Below are 26,484 nucleotides of genomic sequence, written 5' to 3'. Positions count from 1 at the left end.
ATCCTCGATCTATTCCAGGCATGTTCAGGATAAAGGAGTTGGACCCGAGCAGGACTATGGCCAGAGAAAGGCAACACTTCCTGCTCGCTTCAGAGCTCAGTAAATTCTCCCAAGGCTTCATTCATTATTTTTAACAGTAATAGTGACTGGGTAGAGGTGAGGTAGGGCTGGAAAAAAAATATTAATTGCCCCAGCAGATCCCATTTAATAATAAATAGCCTCTTGATGGTTCCTTACATCAGCATACAAAGCAAAGGTAACCAATTGTGGGTCCAGTTGTGGTTTTAGAATGCAGCCATAACAAATTACATCTACGCAAGTTCTACTTGGCTTCTTTACACACTCCCAAACAGTAAGCTCTTAATAATGTTCATTAAAGTTATTTGATGTTAATCAGCAGTGTACATACCTCTGAAGAACTGATTGGTGTCGAATATTTTTACAACCTCGTCTCTTTCCAGTTTGGCGGGCCTATCCTTGTTAAGCGTGCAGTTCCCGCTCCAGAACACGCGTCCCTGGCACAGCCTCTTGATGAAGATGCCCTGCCGGTTGCAGTGCAGCAGGACGCCCCGCTCCAGGTGCCCGAATAACTTCCGGGTGACCTGCTTCTGGCGCTCGTTCTGGATGGTGTCCAACGGCGGGAAACGGATGTTCTCCATGCTATCAGGCATGTAGGGCTTGTCCATGGTCAACGGCGAGTGGTTGAGAGAGATACGGCAGCCATTGGGGTGAGATGTTGTGGTGTAGCCTACAAGCTTCCCTCCGTAATAAAAACTGATGCCCATCAGCGAAAAGCCTAGAGAACAAAATAACACAACATTTATAGCAGGTGTGCTTGCATAAGGTGAGACATATTTAGGCATGCTTAGCTAATATCTGTATCAAGGCTTCTTTTGCGTATCAGGTGATTAGCCGCGCTTTATAAATCCTGATTGATTAAATGATTGACTCCTGTGCATTCATAATTCATGCATATTGCTGTTGCAAACAAACACAACATACCCTTCTTACATATGCAATCCCAGTCATTATCATTAGTTCACTATGGAACCTGTGTTCTTTTGTTGTTGGTAGTAGAAATCGTAAAATCATGTATGAGAGGGAATGACTTCTAGGAAATCGGGAGGGGGGGCACAACTTGTGTCCTAACTGCCGGCTTTAACCAAACAACAGTGGGCTGTTGGGGATCTTGTAAAATCATTGGACACCCGTGAAATAATTATGACATCACTGCATTCTTTTGTGAGGTAAGTTTGGCTATCTGTGACATGACTGGACGCTGGTGCAGCATCAATAACACACCTCCAGGCGACTGAAGAATCGCTGTGTGCTGTAGTGGCCTGCATTTGACTAAAGTTCCATGCAGGGTTGTATTGGGATTTAAAATCGGCCCAGGCACGCAAAAAAAAAGTGGCCTACATTTGCATATTGCCTTTCCTCAACAGTGCTTCGGCGACATAAAGAAAAACAAGGGGGGGGGTAAAAAAAAATGCAAGGATTCGTTCACACTGGTGAAACACGCCTGAAAACAAGTGAGGTCACTTCTGCTCAGGCCCCCTGCCCCACTCAGTATGCATACGTTAATGGGCCGGCCCTGAGAGAGAAAGAAAGGGACACCTCTGCCTGTTGCTAAACGGGAGGTAATGAGCGCACATCTTCCTCCAGAAAGACCACTCATACACCCACTGGGCCGCTGGCGGTATCCGAACAACAGAGACACTACCCAAATCGGCCCCCCAGACTTCTCAAAAAGCAGCCCACTGTGGATTATTCTGAAATGACTGTGGACTGCTGGGTCTTGTGCAATCACTATGTGAAAAGATGATATCCCTAGGGGGGTTGAAACATCACTGCAGTATATCAGTATATGAAGGCATCAATGTGGATTCTTGTTATATCACTGCACGCTATTGTGACATCCCTGAGGCTTGTGATATCACAATAGGCTTTTGTAAAAATCACAGCGGGCTTTCATGTAATCAACGTTATCAGCATTTTAGTACTTTTCATTTTGTGACTTCACTGTGGCCTATTCTGAAATCAATGGTGACTGTTTGGGCTCTCGTAAAATGATGGTAAACAACAGTGATGTAACTGTGGATAACTTTGAAATCACTGCAGTCTATTGTGACAGCAATGCAGCGTGTTGTGTCATTACATCAGGCTATTATGACATCAATCGCCCTTATTGAGGCATCACAGCAGGCTACTGGAAAATCAATGGAACTTTCTGTGACATAGCCGCGGGCTACTGTAAGATCAACTTGCCTTCCCGAGACATCACTGCAACTGATTGGGAAATAAATGTAGACTGTGATGGAATAAATGGGCCATTGTGACATTTTTTCATTTATTTCATACAGCACCATAAGCGCAAGTGTGTCTTGGCACATGAAGGGCAAATAACCAAAACTGAAAAGAAAATTTGTAAAATGTGGCATTGCTGAGGGATATTGTGACATCACTTTGTGCAACTGTCACCTCACTGCGGAAAACTGTCATCATTGCAGTCACATATGACATCAAAGCAAGTGTAGGCAACTATACAACGACTGCAAGTTATTGTGTTGCATCCCAATTATCTGTAGTGGAAGCACTGTGGGCTATTGTGGCACCACTGCAGGTTTTGTGCAGGCCTTTAAACATTACCGCATGCACAGTAATAACATTGCGAGCCACTAAAACATCGCTGTGGACTGCTAAAAACTCACTGTAGTCTATCTATACAAAACTGCAACCTATGGACACATCTCTACGAACTGCTGCGAAAAAAAATTGTTGCCTACTGATTTTTCTGTAAAAAAAAAAACTCGAGGCAAGGCTATGGGGGATTTAAACGATATTTTCAAAATGAAAATAAAGCTTAGTGTTTTACAGAAACGTTTAAAAAAATCTAAGTAACACATCTTTAAAAAAATGAAGGGAAATCAAACGGTGGAGTATTATGGATACTAGCACTCAAAATAGAAAAAATGGTTTAAAAAATAGAATAAAAATAAAAAGTATTCGTGCATTCGATGGTGTGCATTCATATTTTGTATTATTCATAAGAGAGCAGATGAAAGTTAACAGAGTTTGATTTATTTACCTAGAGCAATCACGTCTTCTCGGTTGGCATTATTCAAAAATAAAAACTTGGCAACATTTTTAATAAACATTTCACAGGCATTTCTATTTCCTGTGTTTCCACGAAGTTGAAAGAGGCCTCACATGATATAGAAAAGACAGCGTACAGAGGCTGATCCTAAAACAGCTGTCATTGCTAGTCACATTTTAGTTTTCATTTAAATACTTTAAAATGTTTATATCCCCATTTTGAAAAACAAAACAAGAAGAAAATCCAGTATGTTGCTCCTCTCTCGTGATTGCATCATTCTATGTTAGTTTCTACCCAGGCCTAGATTTTTTGAGGTGCGCTGCAATGACAACCACAGAATGTATGGGTCTGGACTGAGGGGCAGATGTTATTGTTTATCCGACCTCATGTAATTAGAAAAAATACAGAAATACAAATTCCATACACATATGCATTAGTAAATGAGCTGTGGATTAGCCTTCTTAATCCATAGGCCTTTTCAACTTTTATTCAGGTTTTGTTTTCGTCCACTAGAGCATACAGCATAGGGCATTGGTGTGAACTCACTTCACCCACTGACTCTTGCACTGTGAGTGACAGAATGTTATACTGATCATATAAGTACAACCACTTAAAAAGATGAGCACTTAACTGCCAGGGCTGTTTGGCCAAAAAGTACTTTGCCAATGTTTTTTCTTTCCATTTTTTATCATTTCTTGTCATCCTTTTGTGTTTAAATTATGTCTTCAGGTTGCAGTAATTCAAAGCCAACAGTACCTTTTATCTGCACCATTATAATGACATTTTACCGTAATATATTTTTCCGTTCCTGTTTTAAGTACAGTTACATGCTTGTAATCACTGCTACTGTCTTATTAAAATTACATGAGATGGTTAATTTTTAATCACATTTAGTTTTTTATTGCAAGCATGTGGCTCCCAAGTATAAACAACTACGTGTTTTCATTTTGTGTGGTATATGCTTGCAATAAAATATTTGAAAAATTGCAACCATCACATCAGCTTGCCAAGGTCAGGCCTCCAGGTATTTACCAATGCTTACTTATTTCATTAGCTAATCGAAAATGACATCATACAGGGCACTACCAAGAATAACATTACGTAATGCTGCTACTGTACTGACCTTGATGAACAGGATCATACATGGAATAGGTGTCCAAAGATGGCAGAGCTGTCGAAAAAAAGGACACAATTATTAGTCTACAATTTACAGCCTGGAATATATTTATTCAGCTTGCTCATCTCCATCAACACAGCACCTTGAAATGTATGAAATTAATTCAGATTTCAGACTTTATTTAGAGGAGAGCAAAGAGTTTTTTAAATGGGTGAAGTTTCAAGTAGTTATTGACCTTCACATATTTTGAACTCTCACCCTTTTTTCTGAGCCTTTTTCTGGCAAGAGTGTTAGTTGTAGCTGAAACTGAAAGTATTTTTCTCACGAGCACTATGCATACCTTGCATACCCAAATGCATACCTTGCATAGCTATTCCCTGCCAGGGACTCAGCAAGTGTGAGGGGAAGAAAATTCCTCAGATAATTACACTTGTGAAAGAAACCATCATAAAAATCTCACTTTTCACGCAAAAGCCCCATTTTAGCCGAATTCAATGTTCATCATGTATGTTCCATTGTTTCATGAGAAATAGGCAAAGGCTGCCAGAAAAAAACCTAAAACAAACTTTGCAACACCTTAATTTCAATATGCACTGTTCATGCAATGGAATTTATCAACAATCAGAAGGCATCTTTTTTTTAAGTCAGACACCTCTGGATGAGAACATTTAACATATGCTGCCTAAACTCCTTCCTCTCCCTTCTTTATATCTTTCTATTGAAGTTGAAATCTTCCTAAATGACTCTGATTGAACACAAAGCACCTGTCCATAACTATGAAGCAGAAATAAAAGACAACCTATATTACAATTTGCTAGAAAGCAGTACACGACCCACATTCCAATACCTTGAGCTGCCGGTTAAAGGCTGGTAGTCTGTGGCTGTATGTCTATTTACTTGGGTGTGGCCCTACAGCAGGCCTCGAGGTTCAACGAACCTTGCACTAGAAGAGGACGCCGTAAATCAACACTAATCAGCGACAAACACAGGCCAATAACCCTTCATGCCTTGCCCTGCGACTTCCCATTTTGAAGCACCTGAGCACCAGCACGTAAAGTGCCCTGAGGGGAGGGGCGTGGCCTGGAGAACAACTTGAACCCTGGAACAGAACGTGGAGCTCTGGTTCCAGACTCAGCTTCCACACTTGGTCACTTCAGCTCTATGTGTTCAAATTGTTAATCTGTAAAATGGAATATAAATGAACCTTTTGTAAATAAAAATGTTTGCTATGATGTTCCAGTTCCATTGCCCCAAACTCCCTATAGCCTCATGGCTTCCATAAGCAGTTCTTGGTGGACCGCACACCCCGCGCTGTTCTAGTGACGGCACCCCATGCTTGCGTGGATTCTGCTGCAAAGAAAATAATTTTTTCGAGAGCGCTCTTGTGCTCCTTGCCACTAGGTGGTGATACCCCAAATAATATAAATAAAATAGGAATGCTAAAATATTGTGTTAAATTAGAACCAATAAAGCACGGAGATCCGCCTCTGGAATACGTCAGCCAGAGAATCGCTTGTTGATAGTGGTAGAATTTTTCAGTTTTTTGAAACACAAGGAGTGCTGCTCAAGTATTGCTAGTGACTAATGTTGCTATTACCCTACTGTGGGCCAGACTCTTTAAAAAAAAAACTCAAATATGTGTGCCCGAGCCGTGTGCCTATTATTGGAGAAAATATCACACTTTTTTTGGAATGTAATACACATTTACAGGGTCATTCTAAAAAGCTGCAATAGTTGCAGATTCCCAAGAGCACTTTTGGAATTCTTTGTGAATTTTAAATTACCAAGATTAGAAAGCATGTGTGCATGCATAAATGCGACACTCAAGTACACCTATGCTTGTTAGGTTTTTTTGTTTTTTTCTGCGTGTGAGAAATACCAACCCCTGCCAGTTCTGGGAGTTGTCCTCCAATTTCCCACTATGGATAGAGATGCTCTTGACTACAGTACGTCTACACCTATATCCCAGGTGGAAAGGCTCTGTCTGACCTCTCTCAATCTTGCATGTGTTCACCTAGAAAGGCACACAACCCTGCAATGGGGTGGCCATAACATGTCGCAAAGTTCCCTGCAAACGGATGATTACTTTTGGAATATTGAGTGTCAGCACGTACACTTGTGATTCTATATTCATGAAAACAGGAGTTCATACTTCTAAATGGAGGCTTTTGTGCACCTTTGATAGGAAATACCATTGAGAACCAGACCACAATGATTGCACAATGAATTGCCCTTGTAGGAATAAGAGACAGGACCTGATTACGAGTTTGGCAGACGGGTCACTCCATCACAAAAGTGATGGATATCCCGTCCGCCGTATAATGAGTTGCATTATGTTCCATTGAATGTAGCGGGCAGGTATCAGTCACATTTGTGATGGAGTAATCTGTCCATCAAACTTGAAATCAGGCCCTGAATCAGTTTCATCAGCCTTTCAACCTGTGACATGAAGGTTGCACACATATGTCTCTTGAGGATACATTGTTCCATTGAGTTGCATCACAGTATTGTTTCGGTGAGGGTTCTTCTTCTTACCGGGGTTTGGTGGCATCATCCACCAGTCATGCGATGGCTGGCTCCAGCAGTTCTCCTGCAGCGGGGAGGGACTCCTCTTGATTAAAGTGGGATATTCATCCACCAACGACTGAAAAGAAGAGTTTACAGTAAGATGAGTAAGAAATAACTGATGAACTTCTGCCGTTTAGAAAACTATTTTCATGGTACATAACTAGACCATGAACATCTGGTTCCAAAAGCCTGAGAGTCAGCGATTGGGACTGCTGAGTAGGGTGAAGGAAGGGCCAGGGTACTAACAGAGTTGATGCAAAGTGGTTGTAAATTCTGCACAACATGTTTTGACCTGTCTTAAATTCTGCAATGTGATCTATGTACTAATAGGTTGCATATTATTTAGCAGCTTCCTGTTTGATCCCCATTCCCCCCAAAGGGATTTGTTACAAACACAGGGATGATCCTCTGTAGAGGAAGAGCAGACCTCCAACCTTGTGTTTGCAACTTAAAAAAAAGCAGTGGGTGTTACCTAAAAGGACAACTTCTCCTTTAAAAAATAAATGTTTTCTTGTCTAGGAAAACATCATATGGATCAGGCAGTGGCCTTTGCAAATCAGTTACTAATCCAACGCAGGGGTCGGCAACTCATCAATAATGTGCACCTGCAGTTACGATCACAAGCTTTTGACACATCTCTCTCTGGTTCGAAAGTGTGAAGGGGACATCCCTTTCTTCTCACTCTTATTTGTTATTATGAAAGGATTGCAAAAGCCTTTTGGTGAGTCAGTAAGAATTTTCAGACTCCTAAAAGGGGTGTTGTCCATCTAAAAAGCCTTTTTGCAGTCACAATCTATACGATTTTGTGAAAATCGCAAAAGGGTGTTAAAGATCTGGCCCACAGCCCTTCAAAGCTTCTGAGTGTGCTTAATGGTAGCCTCGTAAACAGTCATGGATTCTATGAGACAAATGGCCTTATTAACTCTAGTAGTTGACACCACGCAGCTCCGAAGCAATTGAGTGCTTTTGTGACCTTAAAATTCACGTGGAGTGTAGCCTGAGTGAGAGACTGGCCAAAGTAGTGACTAGTATATTGATTCAGTCTTGTGTCAGGTTCCAATTTCGGTGCAGGCTGCCCAACCTCTGTGAAGGCCACAAAACTACTGCCAACTCAGTACTTAATTTGAGCCTGTGGTTTCCGGTGCTCAGCACGAGCACTCGATTGTCAACACCGGCACCTATGACAGTCTGCCACACGGTGGCGATGTTTGTCTAATTTAGAGATTAGCACAACAACAGTTGGTTAATAATTCATTATGTATTACAAAATGAGTAATACCTGCCACCTGAGCCATTCTTTTAGCTTTGGGGGCCTGAAATAGCCTGAATTGTCAGAATTGTAAGGGTGTGATGGATGGAAGTTGTTCTGGCGCTGTCTTTGGCAGCACTGGCAGGACAATAGGTGATGCCAGCTCCAATGGCCTCTTGATGAAGGCCTTGGCACTTAGGTTTTTACAAATTAAGCACTGGCGACTCAACTTTGTAAGTAACTCATAATGTCACAGCAGGTGCCACAAATTCTTGGTTAGTGGAGTAGGTGTCACCTTGGAGTAGCGAATATGTCATGTAAACCAGGCTTGTTGTACAATGTCCTGCATGGGCAACTCACTGCAAAGTGAATATTTACTTTACAAGGCTTTTTTTCACACAAAGTTGCTTAGATTGCTTTTTTTTTTTTTTAGAGTTGTATATAGCGCGAACTAGATCCGAGAAAATCGGGTATCAGAGCGCTATACATGAGCACCAGTTTCGTTACAGAAGGACACGTTCATTTTTGTTAGGCAAGGGGAGATTAAGTAATTTGCCCAGAATCGCAGGATGGTGAGTGTTGTTGCCGAGACTCGAACTGGTTTCCCCAGCTTCGAGGTCGATCGCTCTAGCCGCAAGGCTACATCCTCTCATAGTAATACAATGTTGAACCTGGCATGAGAGAAAATATTCTAGAAATTTCCAGGTAAAAGTTTTATGCCGTCGCTTGATAGCAAGAGTGGCAAAATATACAAAAGTGAACATCACAGGTACAGGAAAAAGGGTTAACAAAAATAACAATGACCCCCTTACCTCCTTCATGAGCTCCTCGCACTCAGACTGCCCACAGTCCATGTCCGTGACCTCCCCCAGGCTGCTGCTGCTGCTCCCGCTTGAGGGGACACTCTTGCCTGAAGGACAGAGACAGAAACAACATTGATATGTCTAGAAGAAAACACTACAGGCAGGTGAGGGCAGCCGGGCTCTTACAGTCACTTTAAGAACTCTTGTAATAATCACTCTGAAAGTTGTAGAGCACTACCAGTAATGTCTATGCGGGCAACAACGTCACGCAGAGGCCGTGTACTGCTGAACATTCATTCATCCATTTATCCAACATTCATCACTCGCTCTTATGAGACTGGGGAAAGGGCTGACTTGAGCAAGCATTTCAAGCACTATGTTTTCGCTTTATTTCTATTACTGTATGCGTGACATTTTCATTTGGACGGGGCCCTTAAAGTCAAAACGCTAAGAATGAGAAAATAGAAGAATTATGAACTTAAACAGCTGAAGACTATCTCAATAGGAATACTTTCTAGCCCTGTGTGTCATCTAAACTCGCACACTACAAGGCTGTCTACACCTGAAAGCCAAAGAAAGAGTTACAGAAACTCCTTAGTCTGTTACAATTAAAAGAACTAACTCGCCATCGCACTGGCTATTAAATAACTGCATTAGGTTCCAGTAATACAAATAATTAAATAGGAAAATAATAACATTTAAAATCCTCTATTATGTTTTGTGGAGCTGCTCAAGAGCACACCATGAGCTTGGAGTCGGTACAGAGCTTACCATTGCTTTGAACCACAGGGGTGGGGTTGATTTTTGGCATTACACAGAGCAGGGGCCTGGCTCCAAGGAGCAGCAAACAGCATGAGAGTGAATATTCCTATTGTGGATGGAGCCATCTGAGTATGACGTGCTCTGCCTCTGCATATAACAGCGCAGAGTGAAGTTCGGTAGAGGCGAGGTTACAGCAACCAGGTTCTGATGCAGAGATGGGTAGGTAAGGAACATGTAATTTGGTCAGCACATATTTTCAATTTTAGGCAAGAAGAGGAGCTAAAGAGATTTGCTCAAAATCACTTGGCAAAGTGCCAGCTCCCAGATCTCCAGGCTCCAAGATCAGCAAGTTACCCCCTGGTCACATCCCTTGTAAAACAGCCCACAATTACAGTGGGTGACGGGAGTGGCCAAGGATTCAAGGAATAATTCTCCTGATCACTAGATCCTTACCCGAGAGGGATATAAACACAACAACCATAAGAGTGCAACACACAGGTCACCTAGGGGGCCCTGCAAGAGTGGACGACTGAGGGAGTGGTGGGGTCAGCAGAGGAATTGAATTCTAGGACCTTTGAAGTAGCTTTGGAATATGGTGTGTAAACAGTATGCGCAAGCTTCACTCTTCCTCCTTTCTTTATTGCTTTAATGAGGCACCGGTCGTGTGTTCTTTTTCACTTATTTCACTCACATGATGCATATGTGTACACACACAAGAGAGAGCATTAATTAATTCAACGACATGACAGAAAACACCAATACAAGCTGTGCTACCTTCATCTGTCAAAGTGCCTTATTATTCCCTGATGATGTACAAAGGATGTGTGGGAGAGGTGGTATTTAAAACTCTGCTCATTTATTCCTTGGCCTCTCAAGTGACTCAAGTCATCCCACATATTGATTCATTGTGAGGAGGGTTTTGCGTCTTGGCTATGGAACTTTGGTGACTGGGGTCCAGGTACTTGAATAGTAAACACTGGATGTGGCTGCTTTCTCACTGTGGTGATTTCATGATTGCCAAGAAATAAGAAAAGTGTGCACATGGGACCTTAAAGAGGCTTATGTGTCTAAGTGTGCATCATGCGATGTTTCACCAATGGGCTTCCACTAAACTTCTGTGCAATGAGCCGACTGTACAGGAGGGGGATTGTAAAGATTTTGCGATCAGAAGATCTATCTTCCTGTCTTAACACTTCGCTCAGCAAAACGAAGTCTGCCAGTGATCCCACGTTTCAATAGAAAGAAACTGGGAGATCACTCATTCCGGGTTCTGGCTCCTGCACTCTAAGGATCTATGGAATACTCAGTGATTATTCTTTTTTTTTTAAGTTTAATAAGCTTTATTGACATAATGTTCATCATACAACATAGGGCAAAATCGCAACAATATTTGGGAATAACCAACATATGAGATAAAAAATATGCCATAAAACAAAGTAGAAAGCTGTTTACAATGTATGGGTTTACATAGGAAAAGAGGAGGAAGGGAAAGAAAGGGGAGAAATAAGATATACCCTGCAACAGAGACTCATATAGCAATAAATACAAATCAGAACAAAAAGGGATACAATTAATCTATTCATATAAATTGTTCAATGTTCAATATTGTTAAAGAGAAAAAAGGCAAAGAAATAGAAAAAGAAATTCATGGCAGCTGGATTTTTTCAGAACAATTACGGAAGACCTGAGAAATAGAGATCTTATTTAAATAAACAGTCAACGGTAACCAAAGTAAAGCTCTATTTACCTGTGGATTACCACAGGAAGCAAAAGCAGTATCCAACCTATGATAGTTGCATACCGTGTTCCACCAAGACTTGACTGAGAGCTTGTTTGAGCATTTCCAATTAAGTAAAATCTGTTGAAAAGCTAAAGCTACCATGAGGTCAAACAATCCTCATTCATGAGACAATAACCCAAGTGACTCTGATAAACTTCCCGTAACTCAGTCATCTTTGATTCAGAAAAAAACCTAAAAACATGACTGTTTGCTACCTAGGCCTCTTTGTGGCCTCCCCACCTCTGCTGATGTAAAATGAGGTTGCGCTTTTGTGTTGAGCCTGTCGGTCACAGGCTTCAAGTTATTCAGGGTTTTGCTAGGATACTGGGATAAGTGATCAGGGAGAGGTGACACTGGTACACAGTACGCAATGGCATTTAGTGGGGGGGCATATTTATTCTTAGTGACTAGTGATGACAATTGTAATTATCATAATACAACACAAGGCATAAACAGACTGGTATGGGGGAGCTTAAATTACGAAATATTGTTTTCCAACCCAATTCATATTGTTCACCTTGGACGGATGAAAGACTGATTTGGCCCCACAGTGAAAAAATGTCTGCAGCATGATTGTAACGCACTGAGTTATCTCACTGGGGTGTACTGAAGGGTCAGGTTGGGTTGCCCAACCCTAAGTACTACTCACATTTCTGTTCTTCCTCGGGGACGATCCGGTACACTTTGTAGGGTTCCGAAATGTCCAGCTGGGAGCGGTCCGTCACTTCCTCAAAGTCTGGACTTTTGTTCAAGGCACAGCGCAGTCTTGTTTTCCAGGTGGCGGGTTCGGCTTTGTCCCCTTCTTTGAATTTACCTTTGAACACTGCCCAGGCCTACAAACATATACACCCAGTCATTTTAAATAAACAGTAAGACAAACATTTTCCACAATGGATACATTATTAGCACAAGTTTCAGGAGCAAAGAGTGTTCAATAATTGCATATTCAAAATGGAAGGATGAATTACTTTGGGCTAAAAACCATAGCGGCTTTCAGAGCGGGAATGAGATTACAGCACTCCTCAATTCTCCTAGTCTCACTGGTATTGGGTCCAATCAGTAGTGCATACATTTGACTTTGAGTGAACTTCTTAGAGTAGCCTACGCACAGGGCTACTAGCATTATGTGCTAAAGTAGGCCAAAACAATGCAGTAAGAAAAATGGCAGAAATATTTTTTCTATTTTGACATTCTAACCGACATTGACACTGCGTGAGCAACACAGTCTATCCAAAAGTTTCACCTCATTAACACAGCTATCAGAAAATGAAAAGTGACCACTCAAACCTCTTCAAGGGTCAAACCCTGCAGGTTACCACGTGTGACAATGTGTTTTTCAAATTTTTGATCCACTTGAGCTAGAGTCATATTTTTTATAGAAACTTGCAGATTAGTCAGGAGAGTGTGGCAAGTGTGGTAAATCTAGAATTATGCGGAAAATGCAGAAGCCAGACAATCTAGGAGCATTGCCTATACATCACAGTGGAAGTACCAGCGGTGACTACGTGTTAAAGATTTACCTGCAGTGAAATAGGTAGTAAAGGAAGTTGCAGTAATGGTATTAGAACCTTTAGTATTTCTACATGGCCACAACTATAACACACATGGATGCACATCATAGTGAAACTGGTGGTAGTTTCTGCGCTACTTATAGTATTTTTGTGTTAAATGCTCTTCAAATAGGAGAACACATACAGATTGGATTGCTTGTAGTAGTAGTAGTAGTAGTAGTAGTAGTAGTAGTAGTAGTAGTAGTAGTAGTAGTAGTAGTGCAAGTAGTATGCCTGCTTGTAACAGTGGTGCCAGGAGTTTTAATAACAGAAGATATGTTTACAGCAGTTGTTGGAGTAAGTGGCATAATAGTATTGGTATTAAGATCTCTATAGGGCAACATGTTACCATTTGCAGGTTTATCCTACATTTGGGTGCTCTGTCCCATTGCCGCTCCGTGCAATACCCCCAAAAGCCTCGCTTTTTGCTGCTCGCAGCTGACTGCCTGATGGTACACTTTGAGTCGCCTTTGAGGTCTCAACGTTGCTCTGGCCATGACTAAGGGCCCCATCTTGACAGCCCACTTTCTGCTGGGGGTCCATAGGTTCTACTTTTTAAGCAGTTCTGTCTTTGCTTTCACGATTTTTCTACTTCCTATGTCTGTCCATTTCTTTGTAAATTCTCTTCTAAATATGTACTCATTTTCGATGCAAGAAGGAGTGTTCATGCATTACTATCCTTTGGGCCATCTTTAAAGGGTCTGGTGCGCACAGCACTCCACAAGGCAGTACTGCGATCCATTGCTTAGTGTGTCCTGGTGGTTGAAGGTGCGAGGCACCGGGTCCTGTTTTTCACCATAAGTCTTTGACCCAGAACAAGAGACAGAAAAGGGAATAAGGAGGAGGAAGAGAATGATAGAAAAACTGTGACAAGGGAGAAAGCAGGGATACAAATGCAGGTGGAAGAAAGAGGCATGAGGTGGAATCAAGACTGTCATCCTTGGCATTCACCACCACTGACATTGCTGGCCAAGGGCTCCTAAAAAAAATGTTGGGACACAGCACTTTTCATTTTACAAATTAATCCACTGGGCAGTGTTTCTACAAGGCCTTCTGCCCAGTCTACAGCCCATCGTGCCCTCCGCTACCCAGCAACTCAAAGCTCAGTCTACCAGAGGTAGGATATGTTGGTTCTACCAGACTGAACCTGCACACCACCAGGCTCACCTTTGGTTCTGCCTATCAGTGCAGAATGCAGCAAGCATCCACCTCCAAGCTACCGGGTTGGTGCCCACCACTCAAAACCAGTGGACAAGACAAATGGGGTTTTAGATGGCTTCCCAGCAGTCCAATGTCTCCAATAGCACACTAAGGGACTTTCAAAGATTCCAGGTGAACGGAAATCCCGAGAGTTTCGTTTCTCAGTTCTCTTTTTGTGAAATTCCCACATAGTATTGGCATGTTTCCACAGACCTGACACTTGCTGGTGCTGCTAATAATGAGTGTTATCGCTGTCTCACTTAACAGTGTTCTTTGTTATCCTTGGAAGGATGAAAGCTTGAGTGCTGTCTAGTTTCAAACAAATGACCAGACAGTAAGACACAGACCTCTGCAGAAGATACATTTACCCACTGAGCTGCATTTTTAACTGACGTTTCTGGAGCCTGACATGAATTCACCCATTGGTACACTGGGACGCACAGTTCTCAGAAACGTTAATCCAATACTCATGGCTTTCAGAAGAAGATGGTGTATTTAGAGTAAGACCTTACAGGTGCCAGGTTGACAATCAACTTAGACCATTCTGCACACGGCTGTGGTCAACACTCAAGAACTTTTAAACTCCATTCAACAAATGCTGCCCAATAATATATTTAGGATGCAAAACAATTGTTGCAAGTAAATAACCCTTTCTTTTTTCTAGTTTCAAAGCAGAGAAGCTGATCCCAAAGTAAACAATGAAAGTAGAGCTCGTCTGTGCAGATTTGATTCCAGTCTGCTTTCTTCTTTTTTTCATATGACATATCAGTAAGGCTAGAGCTACAATAAATATTTCAGTCATCATTGTGTGCTCATTGATAAAAGTTCACTATTTAATACAAATGTGTTCAAAGGATAATGATCAGATTTCGACCTTTTTCACAACACTACGCCCAAAGGGACTCTATTACCTTTCGAATCACATCTCAATGAAGGGCATCCAAGCACTTCTCGATGAAAGTCCTCCAAGCACTTCTCAATGAAAGTCCTCTAAGCACTTCTCAATGAAAGGCCTCCAAGCACTTCTCAATGAAAGCCCTCCAAGCACTTCTCAATGAAAGGCCTCCAAGCACTTCTCAATGAAAGGCCTCCAAGCACTTCTCAATGAAAGCCCTTAAAGCACTTCTCAATGAAAATATGCTAAAGCTGGAGGCATTCAAAATTATCGTTAATGATGTACATAGAACACTATATTGCGGCCTCTTCAATTACTATGATATTTTAATGTTGCCATTCAACTTGAAATACAAGTAAGAACTACTTTAACAGGTATGAAGAAAAGTGTCAAAAATACAACCAAACTGGTTAAAAACCTGAATTTGAGGAAAACCTCGGAAAAGTCAGGCTTGTGCAGATTGTGAAAGCTCTCTCCCAAACTAAAACTCGGCCCATCACTAATGTTTCCAATATCTAAGGTTCTGCTGCTCCTCACTACTGCCTCAAACAGCGCACATCTATGCAATATTTATATACACCAGCCTAACTAGGAAGCAACAAGATTCTGTACGTAACTTGAGGCAAGGACTCTTGGCTGTGTACGTAAATCATCTGATATCATGCTTTGGTTCCTTTCAGCAGCACAATGGGAATGTTCAAACCATTCACTGTAGGTTATTTTTCCACCTGAATTATTTCTTGTGCTATGCCTGTCCATCAGTTACAAATACGCTTTTAGAGAGTTTCAGTGGGTCTCCTCCCAAAAAATGCTTCTGCAGTAACTTGTCCAAGATTTTAAGGTGGCTAAGACTCAGAGTTATCCGTTTTTTTAGGGTGCAGACCTACTTGTTTTTAGCACAAAACACACCAAATAAAAAAAATTCGGCTTAAAAAGCTCATCGTTCTACATAAGAGTTCCAGGGAGATCGCTGCTTATGAGAAAATAAATACTGAATGAACAAAAAGAGAGTGACCTTACTGCAGTACAAAATTCCAGCTATAAAATAATAAAGGTGTTTGTTGTGTTTGCAGAGTGCCATTTCAGTTACTCACTCTGCCTTGGCGTCTGGTACACGAAGGTCAACATTAAATGCATTTCCATTTGAGATTTGTGAGCCAAACAGTAGATCAGAGCCAAAAAAATATGGTACAGTCTGCACTGGCTTACTCTATATTTATCTAAAGATGTGTTTGATGGTGATGGGCACATTAGTGTAAAATCAATCATCTTTAACCTGATGGATTGTTATATAGCAATCTGTTCACCTTTCTGGTGACATTGCCTACATTGTTTGATGCCTGATCTGGCCTTGGTGAAATTTAGACCGGCCAAAAGCTCTGAGCCCAGATTTACAAACTGTTCATGCAAAGGCAGCACAGCATCCGAATGTATTGCATTCTGATGCACAAGGGGCAAAACACAGCAAACAGCCATATCTACTAAGATTGACCTGCTGCTGGTGTCATCTCCTTTGCAGGTTTTTAAACAAGGATTTGTAATTGAACTGCACACTTCTAGCACAAACTCCTATGCATAGAGAAACTCAGATGGTTCCCACACATCACAAGTGTGTTGTGCATTGCAGCATATATGCAATGCATCTATTTATTTAAGAAATAAACATGTTTACCCATCCTTGTGCCTGCTTATATTAAGTGTGTTGATTCTGACACAAACCCCGGACTGGCTGTCTTAGTCAATTAGGCCCTGTGACAAACCTATGGGTACTTGTACTGACCCACCTAGTAACATCCCCCTTGATGCAAAGTGTCACAACGTGGATTTGCACTGTGAAAAATGCGTCTTCCATGAGCAAAACACCTTTTGCACAAGATAGTATAAAGCATGTGCCACTTGCACCACTATGCATCCTGCTTGGGACTATGCAAAGTCTTAGTAAATATATGCCCTGTGTTTTACCTATAAATCACAGTGCTACTTGTGGTAATTTGAAACCTAAGAGTTATTGGTCACGCATGTTTAACAATGTACAGTTTTTTACCTGATAAAGCAGTAGTCCTAATTGTTTAAAACTGTCCAAAAGTCATGAGGTAGTACAGAATCTAATCGTAAGCACAGAGAAACTGTGATCTCAAGAATACAGGGAAGACAGCTCTTATTACTGTCTAAATCACTAACACTTCATCATCAATAATTCTTTATTCGGCCAAACAGGCCAGAAAAGACACAGGGAAAATACAACATTGCGTGGTCAGGCATGGGTATAATCAAAAATCGGTGACACAGCAAAATAATTCATCAATAAAGTCGGCAAACAGAGATAAATACAAAGCATACTCATGTAAATGATTAAGCGTACAAACAATCAATGTTAAAAGCACTATAAACAACACTCACACTTATTTTACCAACTTTAAATTATTATTTTTTTTAAGTAGAACTGGCATACCATAATCCAATCCTTTGGCCACACACATTTCGACAGCAGGTGCATTGACCCACTGACATCTTTCCAGAATTCCAAATGGATGTTACAGGCCGAACTTGTACCAGGACTCTGCGTTTTACAGGATGTTTAGTTCCCGCTTGCTTCTTTAGTTTATACATTTTCAAACCATAATGCAGTACAGTAATCACAGTGGTTGATAAGCAGCAGCCTTACCTTAAATATGGAGGCGTCTACTTCCTGGTTGTAGTCCTGTTTCCCAGCATGCTTCCACGGGATCCGGAACATGCTCTTGTCATCGTTCTCCCAGACCAGTCCTGGGTACAAACCGCTGTCGATCTGTTCGATCAGCCATTGCCTGAGGCGCCTTCCACCGTTCCTGTCACACATGCTAAAAAGGATGAATGTACAGCTGTTTAATAATCAGTTTGGTCATACAGAGCGTGCACAATAGATGCTGAACCACCTACTGGTGCAAACATAAGGTGATAAAGATTTTTGAGGGCTTGTGGGCTTGATAAGCTTGGCTTGCGCTCTCATCTCGAGAGTTGTGCTACTAGAATATTGTAGTCAGAATATGAGTTGAAATACGTACTGCTTCCCAAATGCCATTTACAAAAATGTCAGCCGGCTAGAATTAATAATAAAAAATCTTCAGCCAATGGGCCGATATTTTTGTAAATGATATTCCGACATACCACCCTAGGGTATGATGACAGCCAGACTGCACAATGTGATTCAACAAAAATATAAATTTCCACACAACAAAACATTGCTTTACATGCTTTGAACACTCAGTAGAAACTGATGGAAAGTACTTTACCATTTGCCCATGTTGTACAGAAAACTCTACTGAGCTCAGATACTTGGACAAAAGGAAGCTGTTGGCCTGAATGCGGGTGCACACGTAAACTTACTGTTTATCAATCCAACCAAAAAGCGGTGTCTAGCTAATGAAGCACGTGAACTTCCTCCATCAAGCAACTTTTCATGAAAACATCACAGCTTGGAATTCTCCACACTGCATTAAGATAGGGGCATCAAATGATCTATTACCAACGCTGATGGCGCGGAACCAAGAGTTCGGTGCCCTAGTCCCAGCTTCCTGCTCTAACTCTCAAAAAACAATTTCATCTGCCTATGCCGTAGTACCCCGATCTGCAAAGATTGAAGGATCTTAGGAAATGTTCTATGTCTGTATTGCACCTTATACAATACTTAGAAAAGTACAAAGGTGCCCAGAAATGTCCCACTCCTGGCATAGCGGTCAACATTGATGTTTGTACCAAAATGTGACGCGTGGAGAAAATTAAACTTTTACCACCACAAGACTCATGTTAAGAAATGGTAGAATTCCCGGGGATTGACTTAGCTTCTGTAATACCAAGTAGAATAGCCTACGAAAAATACTCCATGAGTTTTTAATAACTTTTGCAGTTCTGCCAAAATCAAGATAAAATACTACTAAAAGAAATGGATTCTGCCACTAAGCACACCCGCCGTTACATCAATAACCTACCTTTGACCACCCTCACTAGTTATAACACTGAGTGTTTTAGGTTTTCTGTACACTGGAGAAGTTTTGCAAAGTGATTAATTTTCACAATTTGCAAATTTCCTAGTAAAAGTCCACCTTCAAGCATGAGATGCTATCCTGTGAATTGAGAGACCATTTTAACACAATTGCAAGAGAAGTTTCACACTAATCATACCCAGGTAATGATGAAAGAATCTATGCAGACGTTTTCTCTGTCACGTTCACCTTTTGTAGGGTTGTTCTAAGAGCAGTGAGAAACTTACGACGATTTTTTCTCTGTTTAACTTCGTGAAGCTGGGCAGACATCCATAGAGCTTTGTGAAGTCCATGAGAAAAAAATGCAACTTCCACAAATCCTATTTATAAGTCAATATTCAATTTAAAAAGAAGGATAAGACCATAGAATCCAATCAGCAAATGGGCCCCAACATGCAGCAGACCATATGTTATTCTATTTATTCAATAACCTGCTGATCAACCCTTCGACAATACAACAATGAATTTATAAGTGAAAGAGGCCAGCAAGTTCAAATGGTTTAGCATTGTGCTTTAAGGAACTTCTGAACAAAATAAGGATACTGAAAGCCTAATAGTGAGTGTAAGACACTGTGCCAAACAGAATCATGCCTCCTTGGAGTATCTTTCAATGCCACACACTCTGAGGTGCCCACCTGGTACATTGAAGACCCACCTCTTCAGCATTAGGGAAAGGAATATAAACCCTGTTAAAAAATGTGAAGTGCACTGTGTACCTTTACATGATTTTTATCATGTATCTTCAAGGCTACGATATGGGTTAGGCCAGATTTGGGACTAGAGACATTAGCCCATTTCATAGTGGGTTCTTTCACTTTTTCTCACATTCTGCGACAAAAAATCCCCAGCAAAGTAAATTTATTTCAAGGATTATGCTGTTGCTTCAGAAGCACTTGGTCTCACAGCAAATGGAGACTGAACCTGAGCCAGAGAGTGCAATGTTGTGATTTTCAAGATCTACTTCCTCTAAGAAAAAAAAGCAAGTCGAGGAAATGTAGCAAGAACTAGTAAGAGGCACAATGTGTTTTTTCCCATTTTGCAATATTGAGTCAACGATCGAAGAACTGTTGGCAGCTGAGTACATGTAAGAGGTGAAGTTATGCTTTCGACAGGTGCAAGGATTTTTGCCACACCAAGAGTCATAATGCATCCCTGCTCCCCGACATAGGGACAATTTGCTGTTTCTGGAGGCAATCTGTGGCCTCTGGTGGCATGAGGCTTCCAGACCAACCACCTACAGTTCAACTAGTGTGTGCTCAGGAGATTTTCAGGTCTATCTACATACATGCTGCACGTAGCAAGCGCTCTGGCTGAAGCTGATGTAATTTGTACAATGTTCCTCCTGGGGCCTCCCGGAGCTCAAGACTTGGGTCCCTGGCCCAGGTTCTATTTTGCAAACTGCATCAGAAACAGCAGACGGCATTGCATTTTTTGCCACTTCATTCCTGCACAAAATTGTCATTAATTCCTACAAAGTTTTTACCATTGTCACTAGCCAATTATGCTTATGAATTCACCATTTGCCCTATAATGTACAACAATAATTCTGTAAAGTCCTTATATGCTACATAGTTTTGAATTTAATACCGACCTAATGTTCTCTTAAAGGCATCATTTATCACTAGGTGTCCAAAAACTCCTTGGGGAATATCCTGCAACCTTCTTTAAATGTGTTTTAAAATCCCACAATGTTTGATTAAAGTTACTTTGCTAATGCTTTGACGTGTGCATCAAGTATCCCTACATTTGCCTCCAACTCGCACCGCCCACACCTGTGAGGGGCCCGCCTCCCACCGCTAGCACCAAGTGCATCAGAGATTTTGTCAAAGTTTACGACTGCCACCCACTTCCAAGCATTCCCACTTCTACGAGGCTGGAAATACGTATGAACCGGGATTTTCTTTATTTTTAATAGGACAGTACAAGATCTTCTGATCGGAGATGAGACACTTTCATAGGACAGTACCTGTACTCCTCAGCAGGTCGGCTACACTTTAATCAAACAGTACACAAGCTTCTCAACAGTACAGTTGTACTTTGAACAGGACAGTGATGGTACCGCTCAGCTGGGCTTCACTGGTCCTATGAGATAGGACAGGCACTTCACAGCAGGGCATTTATGCACAGTGCCACCACTCCTAGGAAGGGCTGCAGTATCGTTGATTGTATATGGTCAGCATTTGTCTGCAGGAAACAAGTGCTGAGAGAAAGGAAGTCTGCACTTTATTTTATTTTTTTCATTTCAAGCAGTGCTGGGGGCTGCATCCTTTCAAGGTCCAAGTGCAAACCACTTCCGCATTTTTAAAGCTATGCACGCTCTTTGCTGTATGCAGAGCGACAAGTCACACCTCTGTCTGAGGGGTGCACAGTGGTATCCGACTATCCGCCTGTCTGTCTAGCAGAGTTCCTGCAGTAACCAGACAGACTAAACTCATCAAAGCTCCGTTTGCAGCAGCGAGCTACATCACAGCCACCAGGATGTCTTTGTTTGAAGCACGGCTGCCACAGCCTGCATTCTGCGGTAGAAAGTTCCCGGAAGTTGCGTTTGGCTTTAGAAGAGCTCATCTGAAGTCCAACAGCAGCAGAGATAACGATGTCAGGCTACCTTCGACTGCAGCACAGCACACAAGCTTTCGATACCTGCAGCAGAGCACACACAACTGCTCTGTCAGTGCAGCACCCAATGTTCTCACATGTCCTCCAACTAATTCAGAAGTCGCCATTTCAAGCTTTTTCAGATGCAGCAGAGCGGCCAATTTGTCTTCACCTGCTGCAGAGCTCCCATTGTCCATAAACTGCACTAAAGACCACAGTACAGCCAACGAAGGCAGGCAGACTCGCCCTCCCCAATCAAACCTTTTGCAGAGCTCTTGATATGCCCCTGCTACAGCAGAGCCCTGTAAGTGTCGACTCTTCAGCAGCAGCAGAACCCCAAACTGTATTCAAATGCATCAGAATCCCTCCACCGGACACCCCCTGTCAGCCAAGACCTTCAGCTGCAGCAGAGCCCCAAACTGCATTCAAATGCAACAGAATCCCTCCCCCAGAGACACCCCCTGTCAGCCAAGGCCTTCAGCTGCAGCAGAGCCCTAAACTGCATTCAAATGCAATAGAATCCCTCCCCCAGACACCCCCTGTCAGCCAAGGCCTTCAGCTGCAGCAGAGCCCTAAAGCCCTAAACTGTATTCAAATGCAATAGAATCCCTCCCCCAGACACCCCCTGTCAGCCAAGGCCTTCAGCTGCAGCAGAGCCCTAAAGCCCTAAACTGCATTCAAATGCAATAGAATCCCTCCCCCAGACACCCCCTGTCAGCCAAGGCCTTCAGCTGCAGCAGAGCTCTAAAGCCCTTAACTGCATTCAAATGCAATAGAATCCCTCCCCCAGACACCCCCTGTCAGCCAAGGCCTTCAGCTGCAGCAGAGCCCTAATGCCCTAAACTGTATTCAAATGCAATAGAATCCCTCCCCCAGACACCCCCTGTCAGCCAAGGCCTTCAGCTGCAGCAGAGCCCTAAAGCCCTAAACTGCATTCAAATGCAATAGAATCCCTCCCCCAGACACCCCTTGTCAGCCAAGGCCTTCAGCTGCAGCAGAGCTCTAAAGCCCTTAACTGCATTCAAATGCAATAGAATCCCTCCCCCAGACACCCCCAGTCAGCCAAGGCCTTCAGCTGCAGCAGAGCCCTAAAGCCCTAAACTGCATTCAAATGCAATAGAATCCCTCCACCGGACACCCCCTGTCAGCCAAGGCCTCCAGCTGCAGCAGAGTCCCAAACTGGATTCAAATGCAACAGAATCCCTCCCTCAGACACCCCCTGATTCCCAAGGCCTCCACCTGCAGCAGAGTCCCAAACTGGATTCAAATGCAACAGAATCCCTCCCACAGACACCCCCTGATTCCCAAGGCCTCAGCTGCAGCAGAACCCTAAACTACATTCAAATGCAATAGAATCCCTCCCTCAGACACCCCCTGATTCCCAAGGCCTCCACCTGCAGCAGGGTCGCGCAGCGTCAATCAGCTGGGGCAGAACCCCGCTTACTCGCTGACGTCAGACGCAGGAGAGCCCCGCAGCGTCACTCACCTGGGGCAGAACCCCGCTTCCTCCCTGATGTCACCTGCGGTGGATCCTCACACTCCGCTTAAGCTGCAGCAGAGACCGCCTCGCACGTGTGAGAAACCCGGAGCTGGTGACCTGCTCCAAGCCCCCGTGGAGATGAGAAATGAATCACTGCCTGGTGCTCCCCGGCGGAGTCTGCTGTGTGAGTGGAAATGCACGTACAGTAACCTGCAAAACCAAGCTAATAAACCAACCTAACTGCGGGGCTTTGTTGGCCCTACAGACAAGGTTTACTACTGTCTACTTCAAATAATTCCGCAAAATATATACATAGTTGTGTGTGTGTGAATGTCACCAGACATAAAACAGCTCCGTGATGTAAGATTATATTTCCATGAGATTTTACAATGATACCGTCGGCATAAAATGATAAATGAAGCTGTAGTTCTATAAAATCAATGGACCCTGCACTGGGTGTACGTTCTGCAGTTGAGTAACACTTGACACATCTGGTCCTTTCCAGGACCACATACGTCCACTACCAGGAAGTCACGATCTCTGCACTGGGTTTACATTCTGCATGCGTTAACACTGTGGTCACATCCTGTGCTGCCCAGTTTCACGTTTTGTTTTGCACAATCACACATTCGAAGCAGCCCGGTCCCCAATTCTAAGCTGCATAGCCCTACATTTCGCAGTAAGCAGTCTACCATTCTATGCAACGAGGTCCCTCTTCTGTGATACATAGTTCGGTATTCTCCTGTCCAATGTGCAACCCAGTCCCACACTCAGCGCCTGTGTTATCCAATGGACAGAGATGCGCAGAAAGACACTTATTGCACAGCCACATCCTACGTAGTCTATTTGTTCCGAGGGGCCAAAGACCACATTCTGCACTGCCCAGTCCAATGTACTTGTATGTCCAGTCCCACATTCTCCTACGCGCAGTCTTACGTTCAGATCGGTAGCCAGTCACAAACTCTAGGTTACATAGAATTTACATTATGCACAGGTGTAACATTTTGCCCTCCCAGACCCATATGTCGTACTACTAGTCACACCTTGCACATTGCCTAGTCCATTGTTGTGTGCTGCGGTCCCGCGCTCTGTGCAGTCTATTCTTCTGTACTGCCATGCACAATGCAATGTGCTGCATAGTACAGTGCCACTTGTTTCTTTATGCAGTGCCCTCTCTCTGACCTGAATACACTCGTATTCTGCATCGAGCATTCACATTCAAACTATTCTGTCCCATTCTCCAAACACGCGTACCCTACATTCCAGACAGGTTATTTTCCGTTCCATACTGCATTCCACATATCTACACATTGCACGTGGTGCAATCACCCACAATCAAGTTGTTTAAAGGAGTCTGTTCTTTCTCGTGGGCTGACCAGCCCTATGCTCTGGCCTGCACTGTCCTGCAGTATGTGCTTTTAAGTCCAACCCTCTGGACTGGACTGTACCATGTTTAGCGCCGCACATCTCTTCTTAAAGCACTATTCAATGCCACTTTTTGCACCGCGCAGGTTCATGTTCCGCACCGCCCAATACCCATTCCACATCACTCTTTCCGCACAATCCAGGCTAAACTACCCTACCGCGCATTCCACGCTGCAGAGTAAAACATCCTTTAACGTTTAGTCACATACTTAAAATTCACCTTGCTGCAATGCAACTGAATTTGCACAAAAATCTCTCCGTGTAATATTTCCCTAAAAAACGCCTCCCTCTCATGTGCAAAAAAATGTTGACAGGTAATACACAACGAGCCTGCTGACTGACGAAAAGTTACTGGAGATAAATAGCTACCTGTACGCTGCCGCCTTGTGCTCCCTGTTTGCCCGCAATCTCCGTGTGCTCTGCTCCTGCGGGACCCAGCTGTGTCTCCAGGTCAAACAGGAGGGACCGCACAGTGACACTATAATATCTGTGGCAGTAGGCGGGTCCTGCCCACGTTCCTTTAACGGTCAGACTCATCGACCAATAGGGCGAACGTGCGGGTCCTCAACTTCTAGCCAATCACGGCAGAGCCGCTTCTCCTCAGCACCGGGCTTTCCGGGAAACCCAAACCTCGTGCCGTGACCCTGGGTGACGCTGGGGTACGCTTCTCTGCCCACGCGCTGGTCTGCGCGCCCTCATCTCCGCCAGCGTTCATACAGCCAGTGACGCATCAGACTGGCGGAGGAGTAAAGTTTTGGGGAGTACGGAAAGCGAGCGTCCCCAGCAATCCTACGCTCTATGCTCCCCCGAGAGCACGACGTCAATAATGTGTCTGTCACCGGGAGCTTGTGATAAACGTTTTAGTTTCGAGCCTGTCTTCTTATTTATTTATTTTTATTTATTTATTTTTTGTGTTTTTATATAGCGCGGACTTTACCCGAAGGTGTCAGTAGCGTTACATGAGGAGAAAATGACAAGTGGGCATGTTACAAAAGCAAACGAGCCCCGAGCTGGTTATCTCGCGGAGGGAGGTAATCTTCCTCGCAGTCGGAAGCGGGGAGCTCGTGTCCGGAAGGAAGGTGACGGAGGCTCACGACGCGCACAGGTGGGAAGTCCCTTAACTCGTGTCTATCAGTGACTCCAACGCCCACGCAGAGAAAGAGGGAATTTTTAATAGAAAAAATTCTCACGGTTTTATTGACACCCAGGGCCCGGATCTGACACTGGTCCTAGGAAATACTTCTCAAGTGACCTTCGTTTTGACGTTCCGATCAACATGTTACACTCGTTTCCTCGAAATAACCAATTTCTTGATATACGCCCCCTCCTAATGATTTCTCATTATCAAAGGAAACTTCAAGTTCGAATAGCGTTTTAATGGGAGAGGACCCTCAGTACAACTGTATGAAGATTGAGATAAGTGCTGCCGAGAAGGGTCGCAGAATTGTGCCTAGTTTTTGATGATCAAATATCAGGTAGAGGTCATAATTCCATGTAAGGACCGGAGGCTCCGAATATGCTTTCTCATTTCCTTGCTTTATTATAGCTGCCAATAAAAAACTGTCTTTTTTATTCAGTAAACCATATAAACTACAAATCCCTTGACCACGCTGTCATGCTCAACCATAGAGACTGTGCCTATATAACTCTCCACTGAGGCACACACGTCCTCTTTCTTTGCTGCTCCGCAGCCAGTTAAGTGCCTTCCCCTTGTTACTGGTTTTACACTTGTAATTTATGGGTTGGGGGCACTGTGCTGTATTTGCATTTGTTCAGTGTTGTTATTAATGTGCTATTGGGCTTGTGATTAGAGCGATTCTCGCTGCCTTTTTTCTCGCGCTCAAACGGGCTCATCGCTGCCCCGTACCTGACGCGGTACTCGCAGCGCCGAGCCCGCTTGTTTGTGGCCCCGGTTCCGTGTTCAGCGGCACGCGACGGCAG

The 26,484-nt window shown here is 43.2% G+C and overlaps 1 protein-coding gene across 1 annotated transcript in view; it reads right to left on the bottom strand.

Annotated features, from left to right (window-relative positions):
- IRF8 (interferon regulatory factor 8) overlaps window positions 1–25,058 on the bottom strand; it is a 31,761-nt gene extending 6,703 nt beyond the window's left edge. The window contains exons 1-7 of the mRNA XM_078671056.1: window positions 24,913–25,058; window positions 17,687–17,861; window positions 12,026–12,209; window positions 8,844–8,941; window positions 6,750–6,858; window positions 4,221–4,268; window positions 410–796 (exon numbers count right to left, since the gene is read on the bottom strand). Coding sequence (XP_078527182.1) covers window positions 410–796; window positions 4,221–4,268; window positions 6,750–6,858; window positions 8,844–8,941; window positions 12,026–12,209; window positions 17,687–17,860 — 1,000 coding nt within the window. The 5' untranslated portion in view covers window position 17,861; window positions 24,913–25,058. The remainder of the gene's footprint in view (window positions 1–409; window positions 797–4,220; window positions 4,269–6,749; window positions 6,859–8,843; window positions 8,942–12,025; window positions 12,210–17,686; window positions 17,862–24,912) is intronic.
- Between the last annotated feature and the right edge of the window lie 1,426 nt (window positions 25,059–26,484).

This window comes from Lissotriton helveticus, chromosome 12, assembly GCF_964261635.1.
Source record: "Lissotriton helveticus chromosome 12, aLisHel1.1, whole genome shotgun sequence".
Taxonomy (NCBI): Eukaryota; Metazoa; Chordata; class Amphibia; order Caudata; family Salamandridae; genus Lissotriton; species Lissotriton helveticus.
This window is presented reverse-complemented; position numbering and strand designations above follow the sequence as displayed.